The sequence below is a fragment of the Dendropsophus ebraccatus genome, chromosome 10, assembly GCF_027789765.1.
Source record: "Dendropsophus ebraccatus isolate aDenEbr1 chromosome 10, aDenEbr1.pat, whole genome shotgun sequence".
Lineage (NCBI taxonomy): Eukaryota > Metazoa > Chordata > Amphibia > Anura > Hylidae > Dendropsophus > Dendropsophus ebraccatus.
The window spans coordinates 92,636,644-92,661,714 of record NC_091463.1 but is presented as its reverse complement, the minus strand read 5'-3'; the positions used below and the strand labels follow the sequence as shown (position 1 = coordinate 92,661,714).

The following is a 25,071-nucleotide window of genomic DNA, read 5'->3' as shown; positions in this document are numbered from 1 at the left end:
AAGTCCTGTAAGTCCGGTGGGTTTTCATGCAATATACAGTATGTGGTGCAGCCGTATTATATAACTATTACACAGGTGCTTCAATATACAGGAAACGTCTGCTAAAAAAATAAAAGCGATCACCTACTATGTGTGACCATCAGGCTCTGATCTCCGGACAATTCTCAACCCTGACTAAAGACTAAAAGTCTGGGACCTTAGAGAGTGGATAAAGTGGATAAATAAACAATGGAACGTTAAAAGGGGCCAAACGTGCTGGAGCGTTCTTCTCTCCTAGTGCCCGTACACGTATAGTATTCACCACCAGCACGGGGGGCCTTACTGCAAAAGGGGCATGAACAAAAGTCATTTATAAATCTCTGTAACTTCCTGATACCAGTAAATTTTAAAACTTCACCGGAGTACCCCTTTAAGTAACACCCCAGGACAAATAGAAATTTTTACAAATAATTAGACATTTTCTTTCATACAATTATCTTTTCGAATCATTTTCTTCTCTCTTATATTTCAGCCTCACAGTACAAGAGCGTACTCCAGTCTTGTCTCAATGGCGGAACATTTATAACGCTACAGAACGGAACCCAACACTGCAGGTAACTCCATACGTGCTATGGATGACATGGATGCATTGTTTCTTCCTCCTCCACCAATCTACATAGTACAAGGATATGTGCATTGTGTAGTGTCATGCAGGGCGTCCATGGGCTCCATACATATCCTCGTAGAGGGCTTTGATGAGAAGAAGAGGCAATAAATATTAGAAGACTTGGCAGGTTCAGAACTCTTCCTATTGTTTTCTTGAAAGCCTTGAAGCTACAGACACCGTCCCCAAACATATGTTGGTATGGTCACACAAACGTACCTATAGAAGAAAAAAGGGTGGGCTCGGCACTGCCAAAAGTCCATAGACAGTTACGCGGGGTCCATATGGTTTTACCTTAGTGGAAAGAATAGACTCACAATATTATGGAGCCTACTTTTACCAACATAATATAGTATAATAATATTTGAGTATAAAACAATCTGCCATCTGTTTTTAGGTAAGGTCATAGCCAATTGACTTTGTGCTTTTTTCGCAGGTGCTCTGAGGGTTACTCAGGTGACCAGTGCCAGGTTGCTGGGCTGCCTTGTACCCCACATATCTGCCAAAATGGCGGCACTTGCTCCCGTCTGTCTGCTATGGAGTATCGCTGCACGTGTGGGCCTGGATGGACAGGTGAGACTAGTTTTTGCAGTTTCTAAACATCCCACCATGGCTGCCGATCACCGCGTCCCATTGAAGCATTGATTGTTGGGATGTTTGCTAATAGACATGAGGAAAGTGAATCGCGCTGTAAATTTGGTTCATTCTGTGAAAAAGAATTCGTCAAGGAAATCCGCAAAAAACAAAATGGCGGCCGCACATGCTGTCTGGAGCATCACTCGGCGAGAGAAAGGGATTAACCATACTTCCTAGCGCCCGTCCAATCAGTTGCAGGACCCTATGTGATGTCAGCACCTCCTCCTCTATATAAGGCGGTGCAGTAACACAGGTGGGCAGTTGGCTGTGTGTGGAGGAAAGAGCAGGATGGCAGCAGTCAGATAGAGCAGAGCAGGGAGAGACTAACAGAGCAATATAGGGACAGAGAGCAGAGGAATGTCGGAAACTGGATGAGTGACTGGCTGATTTTCTAAAATTGTGATTTTTCGATTTTTGACACTTTTACAACAACATGCTTTACCAAATTCTCCCTTTTATAATAGTCCCAGTATTGTAGCTACTATAGTTTTGGCTGTTTTAATAAAATTCGTTAAGATTCATATCGTGAATCTTAATGAGTTTGACCTTAAATTCGTAAAAAACTCACAAAATGAATTTCCAGCTGCTTCACTTCTCTCTTACTACTAACACCAGGAGTCCCATACACCACCTCAAGGTTTAACTTATGTCTGGAGATCTTTGCTGTATACTTTTTGGACAGATGACAATCTACTCTTAGATATTTTACTGTAATTTTAAAATTTGGCAGATAATTTTTACTTAAAGGGATATTCCAGTGAAAATTGTTTTCCATTTCTCTACTGAATTATACAATTTTATGTATATATATTATTTTTATTAAACTTAGTTATATTTCTTTATTATAAATAAAAAAAATTCCCAGCAGAGTACCCCTATAATATATATTTTTTTCTATTTGTTTTTTTTTTTACCCAATATTGTTCGATGACTGTCCAAACATGACCTCTCTGGGCTGTGATAGCTGCTCAGTCCCTCTCAGTATAAATGATTTCCTGACCCGGGGATCTATGGAACAGAATTTCCTTTTTCCCATTATTAAAAACTGCAGAATCACATTCAGTCTTTAACGGTTTGTGTGCCGTCCCGGACAGTCCAGCACAGGCCACACCCGATCTTCCTGTAACTGTACATGATATGGAGTCCTGTTATTCCTGTGCATTATACTGGATGCGGAAGTGATATTGTCTCGTATTCCAGTAACGCTACAATAGTTATGTGCACTGAGATTCGTCATCGGCCATCAGTGTTGTCTCTGATACATTCCGTTCCATCTCCCATTTATTACAATGACGGGAATTAGACAAGTACAACAGCAATTGTATATAAGATAAAAAACCCTTTAGAGGTCAGCGAGAAAGTCTCCAGGAATTGGCAATCAATTCTAGGAAAAATGTTGCACTTTTAGGCTATGTTCACACTAGGTATTAACAACGGTCGTTGTTTGAGGCTACCTACGGCCAAAATGAGTGATTATAATCAGGAATTCCATCTGTAGGTAGCGAAAAAACAACAGCCATTGTTTGTACAGGGTATGAACATAGCCTTAGGGGCCTACTCCACAGGAGCGATAATCGGCCGAATCGGCCCCATTCGGCCGATTTTTGCTCCGTGGAATAGAGAGAACGATCGGCCAATGATCGTGTCATCGGCTGATCGTTCATTTAGGTTCAGACCAAAAATCGTCGTTCGCCACCAGCGCATCGCTACGGTTGAATAGCGGTGCACGGCGTCGACCGACGATTTCAGCAGAACCATACATTACCTGTCCGGGTGCAGGTCTTCTCCTGGTCCCGCGCGACAGCATCGGCTTTGGATCGGCGCTGTCTGAACTGACAGACCGCTAAGCCAAGTACTGGCCGGGACCGCCGCGGCCAGCTGTTGGCTGAGCGGTCTGTCAGTTCAGACAGCCCTGCTCCGAAGCTGCTGCGGCTCGCGGGACCGGGAGGAGAAGACCTGCGTCCGGACAGATAATTTATGAAGCAAGGGCTGCAAGGACATCGGTAACGATGTCCCTGCAGCCTTTGTTTCACAATCATCGGGGCCATGGAATAGGCCCAGTAAAGGAGTGCCGATCTAGCAGATCGGCGCTCATTTACGTCGTTGATTGGGGCCTGCTCGGCCTGTGGAATAGGACCCTTAAAGTGCCCCCATGGAACCTCAAACCTTACTTCTACAACTAAACAAATCAACAGCTGATTTATATTTAGTGAGCTTGATACGCAGCAGGTGACACATTCACTGACTGGCATCAGAGATCAGTCTGATACCAGTCATTTAAGTGTATATAGGATGCAGTCAATAGCAACTCTTATGGATCACTACATTACTGTATGGTGAAAGAAAGGGAGCACTATTACTATTTACCCTTTTATTGTGTGGTTAACTTTTATAAGTGTGTGGGGGCACAAGGAAGTGGCATTATCCTAGATCTCCTAGATCTAGTGATCAGCTTTAGGCTGAGTTCACACAGAGTAAAACTGGCGGAATTCTGTGGCGGAATTCTGCGTCGTGGAATCCCGCCAGCCTCCGTGTCATAGTGGCAGTCTATGGGAGGCTCGGGCGCCTCCTCTCTCCGCGCTGAAGAATGGCCAGTTTTACTACATGTGAACTGGCCCTTAGTGTTACCTCTTACCTCGAGAAATGTAACCCCCTAGATGCCACAGTAGATAATGACTGCAGAATCTAAGGGGTTAGAAGACAAGTGTCAGTCTGGTTATGCCTCAGATCGTACATAATATACAACCCTGATTGTTACTTTCTCTATGTCCATAATAAAATAGGAAACTTTTAAAAAATATATTATTTGCCAGTATAATATATAAAATTTCATAAATATTATTATGTTAAGAATATAGGAATAAAATGATCATCGTTTTTTATGTTAAGTATTCTCGATATTAGTATATTATAAAAGGTGCCAAAAAGCAACAAAACTGCTGTGCAACAAGAAGAAAATCTCTCATTTCTTTCAGGCAAGAACTGTATGGACTTGGACCATTGTACGACCAATCGCTGCATGAACAATGGGAAATGTGTCAACAAGCCGCCGGGCTTTGAGTGCCAGTGCCAGCTTGGCTTTGATGGGGAGGCTTGTGAGAAGGATGTAGATGAATGCCTAGAAGCTGGTACCTGCAGAAATGGTGGGACATGCGTCAATCTTGTAGGATCGTTCAGATGTGAGTGCCCAGCCATGTATACTGGCAACAACTGTGAGATGAGGCACGGGATGTGCTCCGCCGGCAGCTGCTTTAATATGGGGACTTGCCATCAAATCAAACTTAACTGGTACCAGTGTTCGTGCCCTCCAGGTGAGTTTATGGCTTCCATCTGTGATCATGGAACATGTACTGAAACATGCTTACCCACAATGCTTTGAGATTTTAATTTCTTATTAAATGGCTCTGTATATTATCATAGGGTATACGGGTTCTCAATGCGAGGAGAACATTGACGACTGTATCAACCACAAATGTCACAATGGAGGCACCTGTGTGGACGGACTTGAAAAATATACTTGTAAATGCCCACCTGGATGGGAAGGTAAGGCCACACAAGCCTCGGTCCTCCATATATCCGGCCCCTTCATATGTTACTTCTATTCCCATGCCATGATAACAGTCCACATCTCTTATGCAACAAGGAACAGTGCTCCATTATTCTGGTCACGCATACTGCTTCCGAGACCTGAGAATGGATAAAACCAATATGATCCAAGTGTTTGATCTTTGGATGCGTTTATTGGTTGTGTCCACTTCTGATACTCTGTAAAAAATGTGCTTGGGATAATGTTTCTCCTTGAGGAAAGTACCATAAAGGGGTGTGGAGACTTTAATGCCGTAAATTACAGACCCCTACGGATGGTGAAGTTGTGGACCGGCATCTACAGTATGTATCATTATGATGCCGGAGTCCCGAACCTGTTCAAAACTTCCCACTACTGTACTGACACAGCCTCGCGGCACAGTACCTAGAAGTTTTGACCAGGTTCAGAACTCCCGGAATCAAAATGATACATAGATGCCGGCAGTTTCCGATGCCGGTCTATAGGGGTCACTACTTTTTGGGAATGCAGCCTTATAGACCATTTATGCTCCACTGAGAACTCTAGGAGAACAACAATGCAAAGCAGCTCTCTGGCACCACTTTTCTGGGGGACAACTTTCCCTTTAAGCTAATGTTAAAGAAGTCTGGTCATTTTTAAAATTCTGCATTCGGCAAGGGCAGGGGGGAATTTGATTACAATTGTAAACTTACCTCTCCCCATGCCCACGGTGAGCAGCGGGACCATTCTTGGGACCCCCGCCGGGGTTATGATGAGGGAGGAAAAGGCCTGTCCCGGCTGATGGACTGGCTGGTCAGCCAGTCAGTGACTGGAGCAGCATCATGCCCCATTCACTGAGTGGGCAGACCATCAGCCGGGTTGTGACGTATCAGCGCTGAAGATCCAGGAGTCTGGTGGGCATCCTAAGGCTCATGCACATCTAGACAGTTGTATATATCTTTCCTACTACTACCTCATCTCCTTTGTATCAGGAGGCTTGTGTTCTCGAGACATTGATGAATGCCAATCACCCGGCATATGTAAGAATGGAGGAACCTGCCAGAATATGCCTGGCCAATACAAGTGCGTGTGCGTCAATGGCTGGGATGGTGATAATTGTGAACACAACATAGATGATTGTGCCACAGCCACATGTGCAGAAGGAGCGACCTGCATCGACCAGGTGGGGACATATACCTGCCAGTGCCCACCGGGGAGGATCGGTGAGTTATCAACCAAGTTATATGAATATGCACATACATAAACTGCACCTAAGGGAATTAAAGGGGTTGTCCAGATAGCAATAACGGTCTTACCCAATGTGGCTCTTTTCCATCCAGGTCTTTTATGCCATATGGAGGATGGTTGTCTAAGAAACCAATGTCATCCCAATGCCACATGTGACACTCACCCCTCATCTAACAAGGTATTCTGCCGCTGCCAGGCCGGCTTCACCGGACCCACATGTTACGAGGACCTGAATGAATGTGAACTAGGTGAGAACATTTACTTTTCGTTCATTGCCCAAATCTTCCGAAACTCCCACCAACCAACGTTTTGGTGTCTCTTCAGGCCCATCCCCTTGTGAACATGGAGGTAAATGTGTTAACACCGATGGCTCCTTCTTGTGTCGCTGTCCACTTGGCTACACTGGTACTCGCTGTGAAACAATCCGAGTGGAGTGCCAACCAAACCCCTGCCACAACGAGGGCACCTGCATTGACTTCCCCGGTCACTTCCAGTGTCTGTGCTCACTCGGTAAGACTTGGTTGAGCAGTTACAATAAGTTAGATAAGAGATGAATCTTCCTAACACTTAAAGGGGTTTTCCAGGCTAATATGACTGATGGCCTGTCCTCAGAATAGTCCATAAATTGTTGACTGGTGGGGTTTACACCCAACATCCCCACCGATCAGCTGCTCAGCATTGCTCCTCACAGTAAACAGGACTGTAAGCAATTGACTCTGTTCACTGTGTAGTACTGGGGCCATTTTACTGCGGCTCTGATTTCATTCGAGTGAACGGGAGCTGAGCTGCAGTAACCAGGTCCGGCCACTATGCAGTGAACGGATCCAACTGCTTCTGATCAGTGGGATAATGGGTGTTAGCATGATGCCAATGAGCGATTGATGAGCGCTATCCTAAGCATATGCCATCAATTGTATTTGTCCAGAAAATCCCTTTAAAGTAAAAGTCAAGTGGGGGGCATTATAAACAAAGTAAACTCGTCCCCGTGCTTTTGTAGTGTCGCTCTTGAGTCCTGATGTTGACGTTGTCATTTTCGGCTGTAATGCAGGCGCAACATGTATTCAACTCTTCCAGCTGCAACATCACTGCTTGGCTCAGCGATTGCCCGCTCAGCCAGTCCTGCCTCAGTACCTGATTGGCTAAGCAGACAATCAATCACCAGTGTAGGTGACATTGCAGTCGGAAAAGCTGCTGTCAACGGGACCCGAAAGTGGCACTACGGGGCACAAGGACAGGTCAGAATACTTTGTTTACTATTATCCATCACCCCCCGCCCCCGCGCCTTCCTCCCTTTTTTTCATAGGATTTCTACTTTAAGGGTGCGTTCACACCTATCTGTAGCAGATTTGATGCTATGTTCTGTTATTTAAATGAAATCTGCTGCGGATCCGCTGCAGAAAATCAGCTGCGGATCCGGTAAGTGTGAATGTACCCTATTAGTTTAGATGTGATCAATATAAAATATATCTGTGTCCATCTCTAGGATATACGGGAAAAGTTTGTGAGTTGGAGATCGACGAATGTTTGAGTTCTCCGTGCAAAAATGGAGGAAACTGCACGGATCTGCTGAATGATGTCCTCTGTTCATGTCCTCCAGGTGAGATGGTTTAGAACTATCTTATATGAAAAGACCCTCAACCCTTACCAGGCTATGCTATACAGGCCTACATGGTTTGTAGACATAATAAACAGTACAATTTAATAGAACCCTTTTGTGCAATGTAACATAAGACAAGAACATGCTTAGCCTGTTCTCTCCTGACTCCTGATTTTTAAATTTTTTTGGGGGGAAGGGAGTTTTCTTCATTCACTTTCCTTGTCTTCTTACTTTCTGCATCACTCTCTAAAGAGAAGTCTGTTGGGGGTGGGGGGGGCAAAAAATTATGGGCAGGGGGTGGGGGGATGTTAGAAAAGACAATATACTTACCTGTCCTCGTGCCCGCGCTGCGCTGCATCCAATCCTCTCCCGGGTTTCCGGGTACGTTGTGACCCAAGCTGAACATCACAAGCGGGTGGGATTTAGCCCACTCAGCCAATCAGTGACTACAGTGGTGTCCCGCCCCAATCACCGCATGGCTGAGTGGGGTATCCACCAACCGGGTCGTGAGGGGAGCTAAGAAGACAGACGGGATGCAGCGCTGTGCGGGCATCGGGACGGGTGACTATAACTTCTTTTTTATGTTCTCCCACCTTCAGGCCGGAATAATTTATTTTTTGCCCTGCGCCGGAATTCTCCTTTAATGTTTCTATCCTGATATCCCCTGATGTTCTTCTCTACAGGTTTCGAGGGTAAGCACTGTGAGATGGACGTGAAGGAATGTTCCAGTTCTCCTTGTCATTTTGGTCACTGTATAGACCACCCGGGTTTCTTTACTTGTGAATGTTTCGAAGGATACACCGGCCTATGGTGTGAGCAGGATATCGATGAATGCCTGAGCCAGCCGTGCCACAATGGTGCCCAATGTCTGGACCGGCCAAATGGTTTTGAATGTTTATGTGAGCCAGGGATGACAGGTAACACGTCGCTCTCTTCTCTTTTAGCTTATACTGTGTCCTTTTTTATTAGATTTTACGTCCTTGTGATGTCTACAGATATAGATATAGTCTTCTCTCTTCTATCGAAGGCCCCACCTGTGATGCGAACATCAATGAATGTGCCAGTAACCCATGCGTCCGAGGACACTGCATCGACCTTGTGAACGATTTTCAATGTCAGTGTGATCCGGGCTTTTCAGGTGACTCCATTGTTTTTCTTAGACTTAAAACTATAAATGAAAAGTATTGTGAACTAAAACAAACCCAGGAAACAACATAAAGCTTTGGCATGGGGCCACAGTCATAGACAGTTAAAGGAGAAGTCTGTTGGGGGGGGGGTCAAAAAAATTGTTTTGAGTGGGGGGAAATTGGAAAGTAGAATATGCTCACTTGCCCCTGTACCCGCATTGCGCCACATCACCGGGCTCCAATACCCCATCGGGTGTCCTCTTCTCCGCCTTTGTAGGTACATCATGACCCGGGCTAAACACCACAAGTGGGTGAGATTTAGCCTGCTCAGCCAATCAGTGACTGCAGCGGTGTCCTCTCCCAGTCACTGACTGGCTGAGCGGGGCATCCGTCTACCTGGTCAAGACGTAGCCGGAGGTGAGCTTAGAAGACATCTGGCTGGGGCCCAGGAGCGCTGTGTGGGCACTGAGACAGGTATATATGACTTCTTTTTTATGTTCCCCCAACCCAGAATGATTTTTTGGCCCGGCACCTTTAAAATTTTGTATTAATCTCTTTATATGGAAATGGAGACAGAGTGTATGAAGAAATTATTCTACATTGAATTATAGATTATGTATGGTGGAGCCAGTTCTGCTGGGGAACTAAACACTGTAATGGCTTCTAGAATGTCTATGGTTTTTAGTAAAAGCTACCTTTCATTGTCAGCGAATATTTCTGAGTATATAAGAAACAAGAGAAAGGAGCCTATACCAATCATCAACTACCATTAATGGGGTTACCCCAAGATTTATAGCTCTCCCCTATCCATAAGAGCTACAGGATAGCTGATTGTTGGGGTCTGACCACTGGTATCCCCTGATGATGATAAGACTTAGGTCTTCTGAACCCCAAGGGGAGTCCCAGTAGTCGCATATTAGAGGTTGTCCATTCTCATGGTCCTAGTTATACCCTAAGCTTTGGATCCAGAGATAAGGGGATCACTTTTATCCATGGTATTATCCTTTCCAATTCAACAATCAAGTACTCAATGTTGCATACAGTTATGGACTAAACTGGGCTTAAAAGGTTTCTCCAGAATTAAGAGGGAATCTATCAATTCGTGGACCAGAAAATAAATTAAATTCTGACATTTTTGATAATTTCTGACAATTTTTCACCAAAATCGATACAAAAACTTTGATAAACTGGGCTTAAAGGGTTTCTCCAGAATTGAGAGGGAATCTATCAATTCTTCCACCAGAAAATAAGTGTGAAAAAAACTCAGACACTTTGGCACAAAGCTCAGAATTTTTTTGCATTTTTTTAAATTCCGACGTTTTTACTATTTTTTGACAATTTTTCACCAAAACTGATACAAAAACTATGGTTAATTCCGCTGTGGGCTTAAATGGTTTTTCCAGAATTGAGAGGAAATCTATCAATTCTTCCACCAGTAAATAAGTGAAAAAAAAAGTCAGACATTTTTGCAAATTTTTCAAATTCCGACATTTTTGCAAATTTCTGACAAATTTCCACCAAAACCGATACAAAAAAAATTGATAAATTCCCCTGTGGTTTATACCTTTCAGAGACACAGTTACCCATGACTGTTTTTGAATTCCATCTGAGCTTCATGGCAGTAAATGTGACTGAGCTGCAATACCGCACACATCCTGCAGACAGGTGTGGTGCTGTGGTTTCCTAAACCCTGGATAACCCCCTTTAGTATACAGGAATAGTACAGGAATGGATCCAAGTACTAAGGAAAATAAAGATTAGGGGGAATATTTCTTTTTCCCTTGTGCTTGAACTTGTTGCAGTTCTGACTGATAAGATAACATTAAGATGGTGCAGTGTATGTATAACCTTTTCTGAATCTCTAACTCTCCACAGGACCTCTATGTGATGTGGATATAGATGAATGTATAAACGACCCTTGTGAAAATGAAGAGATTTGCAAAAATATAGATGGCGGCTTCCTGTGTACCTGCCCACCGGGGACCGTACCTCCTGCCTGCACTCTCCTCAATATAAGCTGCAGAAATGTTACTTGTGTGCATGGCAACTGCCAAGACAATAGGTGTGTATCTGCTTGATGGATAGTCATTAAGGGGTTCCTTAAACTACCTAAAGGTGTATTCCGCTGAAACATATCTTTTCATATGTTGCTGCCCATGGTGAGACTAACATTTCCTTCCATACTTATTATCTATTCAGTCCCCTTCCCCTAGTTCTGAGCTGCTGCTTTCTGCTGAAGACACAAAAAACTGTGTGTGAGCTTTTCTCTTTGTCCCCCCCCCCCCTCCATTCCAAGCAAGTCCCTGACAGGCTTTATCTGCAACTTTGTAGCTTCTTTGTATTGCTGGGAGGGTTATTCTGGGGTCAAGTTTCTGATATAGCCATTATGATTAACCCTCCCAGCATTACAGAATTGCTACAGAGTTGCATATAGAGCCAGCCAGGGATGTGTTTACATCATCTGTCTCAGAAGGGAGGGGAGGAGGAGACAGAGAGAAAATCTCCTAAACAGATTTTTGTGTTTTCAGCAGAAAGCAGCAGCTCAGAACTGGGGGAAGGAGACTGAATAGATAATAACAAGTATGGAAGGAAATGTTAGTCTCACCATGGACAAGTACACAGGATTGCTTATCCAGGCAGGATACGTGATGTCCTCTGGTGTCCGGCGCTGAGCGGATCTTTCAGGAATTTCCCGAAGATGATTGGAGTCGTAGTTTTAAAATCTTCAACTTGTTGGAAGCAGTGGCATAGCTACCATAGAGGCAGGGTAGGCAGTTGCTATTCTGCTACCCTGCAGAATTACACTATGTGCGCCGTGCGCTGTATTCCCCTTTTTTCTTTTTAGTATCTCACCATGGACAGCAACATATGAAAAAAATATGTTTCAGCAGAATACCCCTTTAATGTCCTAACTAGATCCTGCTGTTCCTTGTTCAGGAACACCACCAATAATCTCTCCCAACCCAGTAATTGTATGTAGATAGGAACCTGTCCTCACAGTCTCAGGGGTCTCTCAAGGACGGGCCTGCTTACTCCTCCGTCTATGATGATATATGTCTTTCATCCTCCTCTCTCAGCTCTCAGTGTGACTGTGAGGATGGATGGACGGGACCCACCTGTGACTCCCCCATCAATGAGTGTGCCACCAATACCTGCATGAATGGGGCAACCTGCCAACCGCACCAGGACGGCTTCAACTGCAGCTGTGCTGCCGGATATACAGGTATCAAGACTCTGCTCATTCTGGGCTAAGTAGTCAAGTGGGCGGTCCTGTATTTTCAACGTGACACACCCCCTTTACATATACTTACACAAAGATTAAAGTCATGTTTCGATGCCAGATACACAGCTGAGTTTTTTCTTCCTGTCTTAGGGATATACTGTGAGACCACCATATCACTTTGTTATCCAGACAGCTGTCAACATGGGGGGATCTGCTATGAGCACCCCAACCTTACTGTCCACTCCTGTCACTGCCCTAAAGGCTGGAGCGGTAAGTCATGTTATGTACCATATTCCTACTTTTATCCGTCATGTCAGCCCCCTGCTGGATCAGTGGCGAGTTCCTCTGTTCAGTCAGAAATTAAGGTCTCCTCAGAAACAAACGCAATGAGACCATAATGTGTGTGACCCCATTGGATCCAATGGGGGTTATACGCATTACAGTCTCATTGTGTTTTCGTATCCAAGAAGACTCACACTTACAGTTTATGGCTGGGTTCACACTACGTATATTTCAGTCAGTATTGTGGTCCTCATATTGCAACCAAAACCAGGAGTGGATTAAAAACACAGAAAGGCTCTGTTCACACAATGTTGAAATTGAGTGGATAACCATCATATAACAGTAAATAACGGCCATTATTTTAATATAACAGCCGTTGTTTTAAAATAACAGCAAATATTTGCCATTAAATGGCGGCCATCCACTCAATTACAACATTGTGTGGACAGAGCCTTTCTGTGTTTTTAATCCACTCCTGGTTTTGGTTGCAATATGAGGACCACAATACTGACTGAAATATACGTGTGCCTAAGGCTATGGTCACACTTAGTATAAGACCGGCCGTTCCGTAACCCAGCCGGGTCACGGAACGGCCGGTCTCAGAAAAGATAATCTTGGTGGTACTTCAATACCGGCCGGACGATCTTAAGCGCGGCTGAGTTCTGATGCGGGTGCATCAGTGCGTGCACGCATCGGAACTCCCTACAGCACATAATGGAGCGCGCGACCAGAGCCGCTCACTCCACTGTGTGCACTGACAGGGTTTTCACTGAATAGCGGCCGCAGAAAACTGACATCCCGGCCAGAGTGTATACTATGGGGGAGATTTATCAAACATGGTGCCAAGTGAAACTGGCTCAGTTGCCCCTAGCAACCAATCAGATTCCACCTCTCATTTTCCTAAGAGTCTGTGAGGAATGAAAGGTGGAATCTGATTGGTTGCTAGGGGCAACTGAGCCAGTTTCACTTTACACCATGTTTGATAAATCTCCCCCTGTGTGTATACACTCCGGCCGGAATTCCCTCAGCCTGCCGCACTACGTAAGTTCTGCAGTTGTAACAACGGCCGTGATTTCTGCGGAACTTACGTAGTGTGAACATAGCCTAAGAGAAGAATTTGTCACACAATCGGCAGTGGTCGGCATAACAGGTACACTTTAATACTCCAATGGACGCCACAACCACAATATATATCATTTCAGCACATCTCATCAATGATCCTTATGCTGCGTTTACACAAAACGATAATTGGCCCGATCATACGATTAACGATGTTGGAGTTAAGTTTTTTTTTTTCATAATGATCAGCATTTAGACGGTACGATATATCGTACGGAAAATTCGTTTTGCGATCGTTTTGCAACCGCTTAAGCCTATCACACACATTGGTTAAATCGGCGAACGACTGTTCACACGAAACGATCTGCGTATTTTCTTGCGAACGATCAACGACGATTTGAGAACATGTTCAAAGATCAAAATGAACGATTTCTCACTCGTCGTTTGATCGTTCGCTGCGTTTACACGTATGATTATCGTTCAAATTTGATCGTTATCGCGCAAATTTGCACGATAATCATTACATGTAAACGCAGCATTAGTAGTTGAAGGATCTTTTTGCACTTTTTGTATCCTCCATCCTTCATAGAATTATGTTACTTCTTTCTTCATTTCATCATGACGTCTACCAATCAGTGACTTTTTTACTGATTCATAGTAATGGTTATTCTTTTGGAGCAAATGACAGCGATGATGGATGATGGATGATGGATGATGGATGACCTTGTATTGTCTTTCAGGATCCTCCTGTGAAGTGGATGAAGATGAATGTCTGGAAGATCCCTGTAAGAACACAGGAAGTTGTATTAATAGTCCTGGAAATTACAGTTGCACCTGTTCTCCGGGATACACAGGGTCACATTGTGAGACAAAGCTCGACCATTGTTTAACAGGTGATGTAGGCCTGATATTATACTGTACGATTGGTCTTAATTAGAGATGAGCGAACCTGGAGCATGCTCGAGTCGTTCCGAACCCGAACTTTCAGCATTTGATTAGCGGTGGCTGCTGAAGTTGGATAAAGCCCTAAGGCTATGTGTAAATCATGGATATAGTCATTGGCTGTATCCATGTTTTCCAGACAACCTTAGAGCTTTATCCAAGTTCAGCAGCCACCGCTAATCAAATGCCGATCGTTTGGGTTCGGATGGACTCGAACTCGAACCCGGTTCGCTCATCTCTAGTCTTTATCATAACCATGTATGACGGACTTCATATTGTTGAGGAGGGCCAATTCCTCTTAGTGTCCTAAGAGGTGATCAAAGGGGATCAAATTATGTAATGGTCTCAGCACTCCCAAATATTAAAAAGTTAATGCTTTATTTCATATGAAAAAAGCGCATGCATGCTTAGTCATGTGCTACCCATCCCCATACCCCCGCAGTGCAGTTCTCTGTCAGCGTCCAGTCTCCTGACTCTCCCGAGTTCCTGTTTTGTCATGGCCCCACAGGAAATTCCCGCTTAGCCAGTCAGTGACTGCAGCTGTGTCCCGTCTCACTGATTGGCTGAGCAGGCATTTCTGGGCAAGGCCATGATGTCACAAGACCAGGAGCTTTGGGAGTCCATCAAGGGACTGTGGAGGTGACAGGTAAGTAGGACTTCTTTATTATCTTCCCAGCTCCCCTGGATTTTTAACCTTTGCCCTTTTAAGTCCTATTATCTTCGGCTTTGGTCTTATTCATTTATCGACTTTACAAATGATATACAGTATATGTCTTAATGACTTTGGCCATTTTACTAATTGTTTCATCCCTTATCTTTTCTCCCCCTTAGACAGTTGCCAGAATGGAGGAACGTGCACAAGTTTGGTTGATTCCTTCACTTGCACTTGTCCCCCTGGATACATAGGGAACTTGTGTGAGGAGATGGTGGACAGCTGTAAGAGCCTACCCTGCCAGAATGGTGGGACCTGCAGGAAGCTACCCGACTCTTATAAATGTGATTGTATCAGAGGCTACGAGGGGATCAACTGTGAGGTCAATACTCAGGACTGTACCAATAGGTAGGAGAACCCTCAAAGGGATAGAAAATCAGAGATTGGGACTCCTCAGTCCTTAGCCCTGTATTGTTTAATTAAAAAGGTCAGGCCTTAAGTTGCCTTTCCCTGGGTTTGGAAGCAGCTTGCTGCCCCAGAAGTCTTCCCCAATTTTCTGTATACAAAATACCATAAAAACTGAGTTTCCTGCCCTACAAAAGAAAGAAAAAAATGACTTCCATAACGCCACTGAAAGACCACAGTGACCACATTTACTCTGAAGAAGCAGCTCAATTTCATCTTGTGATTACTGGACTATCACCTCACTGAGGGCTCATATTACATGCTGCCCATAGATATCTATGGAGGGGTGAGGGGCAAGATGGGACGGTGAATGATTTTAGGAAGCCAAAAGTAGTGACTGCAAAGAGACTTTACAAGTTTCACATATCAGACTCAGGACTCGTTTCAAAGAGTAGACTGCTCAGTACTGCTCTATAATGTCCTCCATGCTGCTGCTTTTTATAACGAGCTATAAAGACAAAAAAGGGCAGGACTCCCTCGTGTATGTGTGTGTATGTGAGAGATACTATAGAGTCTAGGCTCCACCCACCAGCTCAGAGACAACTGAACATTAAGGATGGAGCCTTGGAGCCTGCAGAGGGGAAAACTGGTGAAAGATGTCATACAAAATGTTATATAAAAGTGCAAAACGTACTACACCTCGTGTGACAGCTTATGCTGAAAAGTTACCTGAAATGACAAGTAGGTTTAAGGTTGGAGGGCCAGATAGAACAGTGACCATACTTTACCTTCCCTTTGATGTTACTGTTACATTTTGTATCCCTCGTTTAGTTCCTGTCTGAATGGCGGCACCTGTGTGGATGACATTGCTTCCTTCACCTGTCAATGCCCAGAGAAATTTACAGGCAGCCAATGTCAAGATCAAGTGACATTTTGCAAACCGGAAGCGTGTAAGAATGGAGGCACCTGCCATGATGTTCCAGGAGGCTACAAATGCCGCTGTCCTGAGATATACACAGGGGACAACTGCGAGGTCAGTAAAACCAATATAAGGATTGGAATGGAAGGAAAGATTATATATTCATCAGGATACAGAGCAGATCCATCAACCAATTTCTTTAAAAAATAGTTTAAGTAGTGTTGTGCGAACTTGTCCAAAGTTTGGGTTCAGCAAAGTTCGTCCAAACCCGAAAGCTCTGCATTTAACTCCTGGCGTCTAGAGAAGTTGGATGCTGCCCTAGGCAGTCCTGGAAAACATGGATATACAGTAGGCATAGGCGATAGGCATCCAACTTCTTCAGATGGCAGGACTCACATGCTAAGCGTTTATGTTTGGACGCCAAACCTGAACTTTTGGCAAGTTCGCTCAACACTAATTGTAAGCCAATAAGCCCATACACACAGCTTAGAGCCTATACAGTATAGAAAGTCGTTCCAGAACCATAGGGGCGTTATATGGTGGTTCTATACAGTACCATATTTTGCTCTAGTATCAATGGGTCTGGGAAAGCTGCCATCCTGATGTCCTCACTTCATGTGTCCATAAGAGTCTTTTGTCAGACAGAGACCAAAAGCCTCCATCTGGCTAGTATATGTCTGGTATACAGCAAATAAGTATGGACTAATGTAGTACACTATGATATTCCATACCTCAGGATAATGTATCCATTAAATATATACTATATTAACTATGGCAGCCATTACAGGTATTTACTAGATACCTTGAGAACCTCTAGTGATTACAGTGTCCATTTACAGACTCGTAAGTTGATATCCATGGACCTCCTTCTTCTCCTCCTTCTTCTCCTCCTAAGCCAACCCTTGGAGTGGTGGTATTGATGGCAGCCCTTTCGAAATACATTTTTCATTAACCTGTTTATTCGGTGGCTATCAGTAGTACCGCCACTCTGGAAGGAGATGGGAAGAGGAGAAGATGAACGACTGGCTTCCCCAAGGAAACTCTGATGTGACAGTTACATCATTCAAGCTTTAAGTGGGCAACATATCATTCCACTGTATGCCAGTAGAATTCGTTGCAGTCGTCCATTGTTGGCAGTACCTCGGATAGACAGCCAAATGTCATGTGAATAATGCCTAGCACACCACCACGATACTATACACAGCATTTTCAAGCCAAGTTCGCTGGTAATTTTGGCCGTAAGCCTTGGCTTCTTCAACTTTACGTAGATGGTTTTTCAGATCAAGTTTTTTTGCGATTATTACTACTGCATAAATCCCAGAGCTAAAGTTTATGGGACTCCTATATCATAAAAGTATAACAAAACGAAAACTTCATCTCAAAGGTGTACAGAGGCCGAGCGCCAGAATACGCTCCACTCCAATAGAAAATATGTGTACAGAAAAGGTCCTATACAAAATGGCTTATAGCCCCAAGTCATGGTCTCTTGTTTATGTAACCCAGGACATTGTCGACTTATGTGATCGCCAACCGTGTAAAAATGGAGGCTCCTGCTCTCAGAAAGGGACCAACTACCGCTGCTCATGTGCCTTCGGATGGGGCGGAAGTCACTGTGAGACGTCTCTTCTGACCTGCAAGGCCACAGCTTCCATAGGTAAAAAATGCAAACTCTAACCTATATCCGATAGATGACATAATACTGTATATCTATGACGTCCAAGCAAGGAAATGGTGGTGTGGGGATTGGCGATGATATTTAATGTCCTGTTCCTCTTATCCCTAAAGGAATAAACCCGGACGCACTATTATGCAGTGGACATGGACTCTGTGTGGATTCTGGGGCATCGTACGTCTGCCAATGCTTCCCTGGATATACAGGTGCTCATTGCAAAGTGAAGATTGATCCGTGCCAGCCAAACCCTTGTAAAAATGGCGGACGTTGTTCGGAAGATTCTGGGTCCCCTTCCTGCCAGGTAAAAGAGGCTTAGAGGAAACTGCAAACGTATCATGTCAAAGACAATACAGTAATGTTGGTATCAACTTCTCACCACTTACATGTATTTTTTTTATTGAATATTTATTTATATTCATTGTCCACTTTTTAGTGCCCCCTTGGTTACCTAGGAAAAACCTGCGCAGAAAGAGACCCGTGCCAACCACAACCGTGTCGGCACAATGGAGTCTGTGTGCCCAATGGTGGCAGCTATCAATGTGTATGCCCTATAGGAACCCAAGGTAGGTACAGATGTTGTAATAGTTCATACAATGCAGATTTAAGACCGTAAAGAGTGAAAAGAAGGTGAAGGAACCCGCAACGGGAAACATTTACCAGCTTAAAGGGGTAGTCTAAGTTAAACAACAATTACAGGACAGCAGATAAGTTTCAGATCACGAAGTCTGGCCACTAAGAACCCCTCCTCCCCCATCTCAAGAACTTTGCCCAACTCCTTTATTTTGAATGGAGATACAACGCCTCCATTCATTGTCTACAAATAGAGATATGGAGGGAGCTAAGTTCCCTGTTTGGCAGCTCCATAGACAGTGAATGGAGTGGCAGTGTATAGACAATAAATGGAGTGGCAGTGTATAGACAATGAATGGCATGGCAGTGTATAGACAATGAATGGAGTGGCAGTGTATAGACAGTGAATGGAGTGGCAGTGTATAGATAATGAATGGAGTGGCAGTGTATAGACAGTGAATGGAGTGGCAGTGTATAGACAATGAATGGAGTGGCAGTGTATAGACAATGAATGGAGTGGCAGTGTATAGACAGTGAATGGAGTGGCAGTGTATAGACAATGAATGGAGAGGCAGTGTATAGACCGTGAATGGAGTGGCAGTGTATAGACAGTGAATGGAGTGGCAGTGTATAGACAATGAATGGAGTGGCAGTGTATAGACAGTAAATGGAGTGGCAGTGTATAGACAGTGAATGGAGTGGCAGTGTATAGACAATGAATGGAGTGGCAGTGTATAGACAGTGAATGGAGTGGCAGTGTATAGACAATGAATGGAGTGGCAGTGTATAGACAATGAATGGAGTGGCAGTGTATAGACAATGAATGGAGTGGCAGTGTATAGACAATGAATGGAGTGGCAGTGTATAGACCGTGAATGGAGTGGCAGTGTATAGACAATGAATGGAGTGGCAGTGTATAGACAGTGAATGGAGTGGCAGTGTATAGACAGTGAATGGAGTGGCAGTGTATAGACAATAAATGGAGTGGCAGTGTATAGACAATGACTGGAGTGGCAGTGTGAGCGAGTTACTTCTCCAATCAAAACAAGTTGGGAGTTGGGTCTCCGTTCTTGAGATTGCGGTGGGTTGGGTCCTATTTTAACCCAGAATACACCCTTACAAATAAATGTGTTGAGCTCCTCTTCATATATATTTCTCTTTTTTTTATTATCAGGAACCCGGTGTGAAGTGAATGTCGATGACTGTGCCACCAGCGAGCCCCGCTGCTTTCATGGCGGCACCTGTCTGGATAAAGTTGGTGGTTTCACTTGCATCTGTCCTCAAGGCTACGTAGGTGACCGATGCGAAGGAGATGTGAATGAATGCCTCTTCAACCCCTGTGACCCACGAGGGACACTTACCTGCGTGGAACTGGCTAATGGTTACCAGTGCCAGTGCCATCAAAACTATACTGGTAAAGCATTGTGACTAGAGATGAGAAAACCTGGAGCATGCTCGAGTCGATCCGAACCCGATTGTTCAGCATTTGATTAGCGGTGGCTGCTGAACTTGGATAAAGCCTTAAGGCTATGTGGAAATCATGGATATAGTAATTGGCTGTATCCATGTTTTCCAGACAACCCTAGAGCTTTATCCAAGTTCAGCAGCCCCCGCTAATCAAATACCGAACGTTCGGGTTCGAATCGACTCGAACCCGAACCCGGTTCGCTCATCTCTAATTGTGACCTTTCATGTTGTAGCAGCTGTTTTCTATGTAATGTCAGGCAGTGTTCCCGTATACACCTCATGCATATGGAAGACTGTAATGCCATACCAACAGAACTGAGAAACTTTTTTTTTTTTTTAAATCAACTATGGCATCCAATACCGGGGGTATAACAATCTCTCCCATAGGGTTGTAAGGATTAATGGTACTGCACAGTAGTTTGCACCTCTGTATGGTAGTGTGATTAGTTAGTCCCTCCATATATACAAATTAAAACCTGGGCAAAACAACGTCAAATGCTGTTGTGTTCATTCAGTGGTAGTCTTAGTAGATGACAATGTGGATTTAACATTTCCTGAAATTCATTTTGGGTCTAATTTGGCCAAATCTGTCATCAGATTAGATTCAGATTTGGAATTTCCCTGAGGTGTTGGGTATGACACTGAGTTCTTCTAGGACTATATCCAACTGTGTCCATGATATTTAAAAGGGTTCTCCTGCAATCAGAAGGTCCAACCTGTCCTGTTCTCCCGTGCTCCATTTCCTCTATCTGGTCGTCTCAGAAGTATGATGCACGGACATCACGGAGCTATTGCGAACATTAAGGGTACTATTACACAAAGCCATTATTGGCTGTGCTTGGCCGATTTCTGGCAATTCCATCCGATAATAATTTTGTGTAATAGGTCATGTTTTAAATCCATGATCAGTCGACATGTCAGCTGATCGTTGGCCTAAAATCCCTATACTGATAGTGATGGTCTGCAGGCCCCTGCTCCGCTAAATAGAAGTGGTGGCAACAGCCCGCCACTCTCTTCTTTGTCCATCCGGGCGATCTAAGCATTGTCTGGGCAGCCCACCCCCAATGATCCTCCTCGTTCACTATCGGTGCGTGTAATAGCGAGTGGGGAACGAAGCTGACCTGATTGGTTGGCACTTGCTTGCTCTGAAATATTGGGCTGTCTAATACAGCCCTAAGTGTGGGATACCCCCAATATACGCCCGCCCCTTCTTATCTTGGAAGGTATACTTCCGAGATGACCAGAGATGAAGAGATGACTTACCCCTAACCCCTAAAGTCTTCTGACAGCCACTATTTTAAGCAATTCGACCGAAACAAGTCCCTAAAGTTTTGGATTTGCTGAAACCTTTGTCACTTTTGGAATAAATTTGATTAGTTCTGAATTAATTTACTCATCTCTAGGATTGATAGAAAATGAAAATGATTGGTTTGAACAATTACTGAAATTGGCCAAGATGGATTGTTTTGATTTGTCTCCCGTTTCTCTGACTCTTCCTCTTCTATGGTCATTCCTTCTATGACTTCTCATGTACATTCTTCACTTTCCTCAGGTCAGAGATGTGAAAATATCATCAACGTCTGCGACAATAACCCATGTGAGAACGGTGGAGTCTGTGCGGCAGCCGTGAACACCCATCTTGGATTTACATGTACCTGTCCAAAGGTATATATCCCATAATAGTCAGCACAGCTGGTCCATGTCTTACATTGAGTTAGGAACATGTTCGGAGTTAAGAAGTTCCTATTATTCTAAATAAAATATATTAGGAAAGAAACATCTTGACTAGAGGGCAGCGAACTTACAGTAAGTCTGGATTCTTCTAAACTTTACTGGGTCAGGATTTGATTGATTTTGTCTTAAAAGATAAAAGTGCTGGTATGGAAAAGTCTGGTGTGACACCGTAAGGTCTCCTAGGACTGTGTCCAATGGACAAAACCAACTAAATCCCAATCAGTAATTTCAGATTAATCTAAACGTAATGTAAATGCGCTCTTCTAAATCTCTTCTTGACAATCTGGATCTTCTTCCATTACCTGACTGTGAATGCTGCAAGTAGTTTTATGGCTGATCTTCATCTTCATTCATACTAGGCACCATAGTCCTTGATCGAAGATAAGTAACTGGTGACCAAGTCAACAATAGGATTGTCTAATAATCTGATGCGTATTAGTGGAGGTGAAGAGTTTCCTGAGTGTTAGTAGAGGGAAAGAAATCTAACATGGGCGAATCGTTGTTCCTCCTGGAGATAAGCCATTGCCGGGGCCTAGGAGTTGCTTAGTTTCCTCTCTATAGTGTACCCAAATTTCAACTACTTTTTAAGAAGTGTCTGTCTATCACACACTGGGAAATGGCTAAGGTGCTGCTGGGGAGAGGGAACTTATCTATCATGATCGGGCTGATGGGAAAAGATTATGCTAATGTATTAAAGAGGTTGTCAATGGACATAGAATTTTATGTATTGCTGGCAGTGGTGTAAAAGTAAAAACTCAGTCATACTCACCTCCTCCGCTGCCCCCCAGCTCCCAGTCTGTCAGAATCCAGTCCTCCTCTCGTCACCACTTCCTCCTGCTTCCGAGTCAAATCGTCAATTATTAACTGAGGTGGAACACGACTGTGGCTAGTGATTGGCTCATCTTCAAAGCAGTAAGAAGTGGTAATGAGCACGGACCTGGAGCTTCGGGGGAACAGGAGAGGTGAGTATGACTGACTTTATTTTTACACCACCAAAAGTCATGTATATGCATATCCGATATGTTCCCAAAGAGTGAACATAGCCTAATACTGATTTTAAAAATTTAGAAGAAAAAATGTAATCTGAAAATTCTTTGAAAAAAGTATTGGAGTAATGAAATATTGGCATTATACATACAAAACTCACTTCAGCCATACAGTCATTGGATTGAATTTGAAATTCTATGATCCAATTACATAATCTATGCATCTGTATCTTGTTTTTCTCTCTTTCTCTTCATCCAGGGTTATTTGGGACCCACCTGCAACACCAATGTGTGCACCTCATTCCCTTGCTACCTTGGTGGAACTTGTGTCTTGGGGTTGGATGGGAACCCACATTGTAATTGTTCCCATGGTTTTACTGGACCAAGGTGCCAGCAGTATGTGGGACCTACCTCCTCACCTAACCAGGGGCCTTGGAAACATTGTCCAAATGTAGATTGCCGAAGAACCTTCCGAGATGGAATCTGTGACCAACAGTGTAACAATAAGGCATGTCTATATGATGGGTTTGACTGTAACACTACAGGAATCTGCAAGTAAGTCATCAATATCTAAGGGACTATAGGCACAATGGGGTCATACTCCATTTTGTGTGGAAACTTGTTTTGTTCATCGTGATCTAGTTGGTTCTTGAAAATAATGGCGGTAACTATATCCATGGCCAAGACCAATGATGGCCTCAGATGTTTTCTTTATGGCTCCTTTTCTTAACTCTTCTCCATCTTTCCACAGTCTTCTCTACGACAAGTACTGCCTTGATCATTTCGCTAATGGTCACTGTGAGAAGGGATGTGATAATGCGGAGTGTGGCTGGGATGGAGGTGACTGCTCAGGACATGAGACCCCCAGAGGAAAAGTGATCCTGGTGCTGAGTTACAATGACTCTGTACTCCACCGCTACGACATCATCAAACTATTGCGCTTCCTGTCCATGCACCTCCATGCAAAGTTACGACTAGCGAGAGACAATGACGGAGATATGTTGTTCAGGTTGTGTAAAGAAAACGATCCTCAAAACCTGGATCCTGAGAAGCTGGAAAGGTGGAAGTATGAAATAGCTACTAATACAAGGCAGGAACATGTTGGAAAAGAGACTGTTGGGTAAGTTTGATGATGAGAAGGTGTCAGGAGGATGGAGAGAAAGCCAAGCTATAGTGTAATGTCTTCTGTTGCCCAGGTGTGTCCTGTACATGGAGATCCTTGGCTCCCACTGTCCCTTCTCTTCATGCATTGACACCTCTGAGGAGGCCGTTCACTTCTTGGAAGCTCTAAATCAGACAGAGAAGCAATATACTTTCCTGGGAGTAAGCCATATTCCAAGTAAGTACAGACCAGATAAGATTATAGTGTCCAAGAAATGCTCGGATAATACTCAGGCATCACTTTCATACTGTCTGAACGACCAGTCATCGGGATAGTAACCAGTGGCTTCCACCTTTGGCCTTGATTGATAGATGTCTCCATATACCAAGACAGGGACAGATCTATTAGTCAAAGCTGGTGGGGTGGGGAGACCCTGCCACGGACTGTCTTAATAGTTCGGGCAGCATGAAGTCATCACATTGGACTATGAGGAGTCCATTAACAGAATGAAAGTAGATCAGCTCATAACATGGACCAATGGATTGTATTTCTATAAGTTAGTGCCCCTAGACTGGACACGAACAGAGGGCAACGGGCAGCATGAAACAAGTTTCCTTTTTACCGATTTACTCTAACACACTGCAGCGTTTTAGAGGGATCATAGATATATCAGCTCAGTCCTGTCCACTTTAATGTGATGGAGTTGCTGTGACTTGTAATACCAGACACAGCCACTGGTAAAAGAATGGCTCTGTTCCCTGTAAACAGTAAATGGAATATGGTGCCCTTTAATCATCTTATATAGTCAAATTTTGATTCTCCTTTCAGGTTTTTTTCTGTCTGCTTATATGTCCATTGTTTCTATGATTTAATCTCGCATCAGGTGCTACAAGACCGTCCTCTCCCCCCATCCCGATCCACCAGGCTCCGTGGTTTTTGCCAGTAAGCGTTGTTTTCCCAGTGATCCTGATCGCTGTGGTGATCATTGGGGTGAAGGTCAGCAGGAAACGTGAGCATGGTACCCTGTGGCTGCCGTCCGGCTTCAACCGTCATCGAGCTCAGGAAGGAAGCAGGAGGCGAGAGCCCGTGGGTGAAGATTCTGTCCGTCTTAAGTAAGTAACGTTGCTTTTTTTATAGGCTGGGCAGCCTATAATGTGATCAATGTAGAAAGCCGGCCTAGAGACCCTATGACACGGAGCGATAATCGGCTGAATTGGCCCGATTTGGCTGATTCTCACTCCGTGTAATAAAGACAACGATCAG

General features: G+C 44.0%; 1 protein-coding gene across 1 annotated transcript in view; it reads left to right on the top strand.

Annotated features, from left to right (window-relative positions):
• Positions 1-25,071, top strand: part of NOTCH4 (notch receptor 4) — a 42,596-nt gene that overhangs the window by 12,438 nt on the left and 5,087 nt on the right. Inside the window, exons 2-26 of the mRNA XM_069944266.1 lie at positions 512-593; positions 1,080-1,216; positions 4,255-4,590; positions 4,700-4,822; positions 5,816-6,046; positions 6,164-6,319; positions 6,396-6,581; positions 7,555-7,668; positions 8,352-8,585; positions 8,696-8,806; positions 10,671-10,857; positions 11,873-12,018; positions 12,169-12,288; positions 14,100-14,252; positions 15,133-15,361; positions 16,190-16,391; positions 17,781-17,931; positions 18,063-18,250; positions 18,383-18,512; positions 19,694-19,933; positions 21,539-21,651; positions 22,966-23,261; positions 23,458-23,826; positions 23,903-24,045; positions 24,692-24,920. Of these exons, the coding sequence (XP_069800367.1) occupies positions 512-593; positions 1,080-1,216; positions 4,255-4,590; positions 4,700-4,822; positions 5,816-6,046; positions 6,164-6,319; positions 6,396-6,581; positions 7,555-7,668; positions 8,352-8,585; positions 8,696-8,806; positions 10,671-10,857; positions 11,873-12,018; positions 12,169-12,288; positions 14,100-14,252; positions 15,133-15,361; positions 16,190-16,391; positions 17,781-17,931; positions 18,063-18,250; positions 18,383-18,512; positions 19,694-19,933; positions 21,539-21,651; positions 22,966-23,261; positions 23,458-23,826; positions 23,903-24,045; positions 24,692-24,920 (4,606 nt within the window). The remainder of the gene's footprint in view (positions 1-511; positions 594-1,079; positions 1,217-4,254; positions 4,591-4,699; positions 4,823-5,815; positions 6,047-6,163; positions 6,320-6,395; positions 6,582-7,554; positions 7,669-8,351; positions 8,586-8,695; positions 8,807-10,670; positions 10,858-11,872; positions 12,019-12,168; positions 12,289-14,099; positions 14,253-15,132; positions 15,362-16,189; positions 16,392-17,780; positions 17,932-18,062; positions 18,251-18,382; positions 18,513-19,693; positions 19,934-21,538; positions 21,652-22,965; positions 23,262-23,457; positions 23,827-23,902; positions 24,046-24,691; positions 24,921-25,071) is intronic.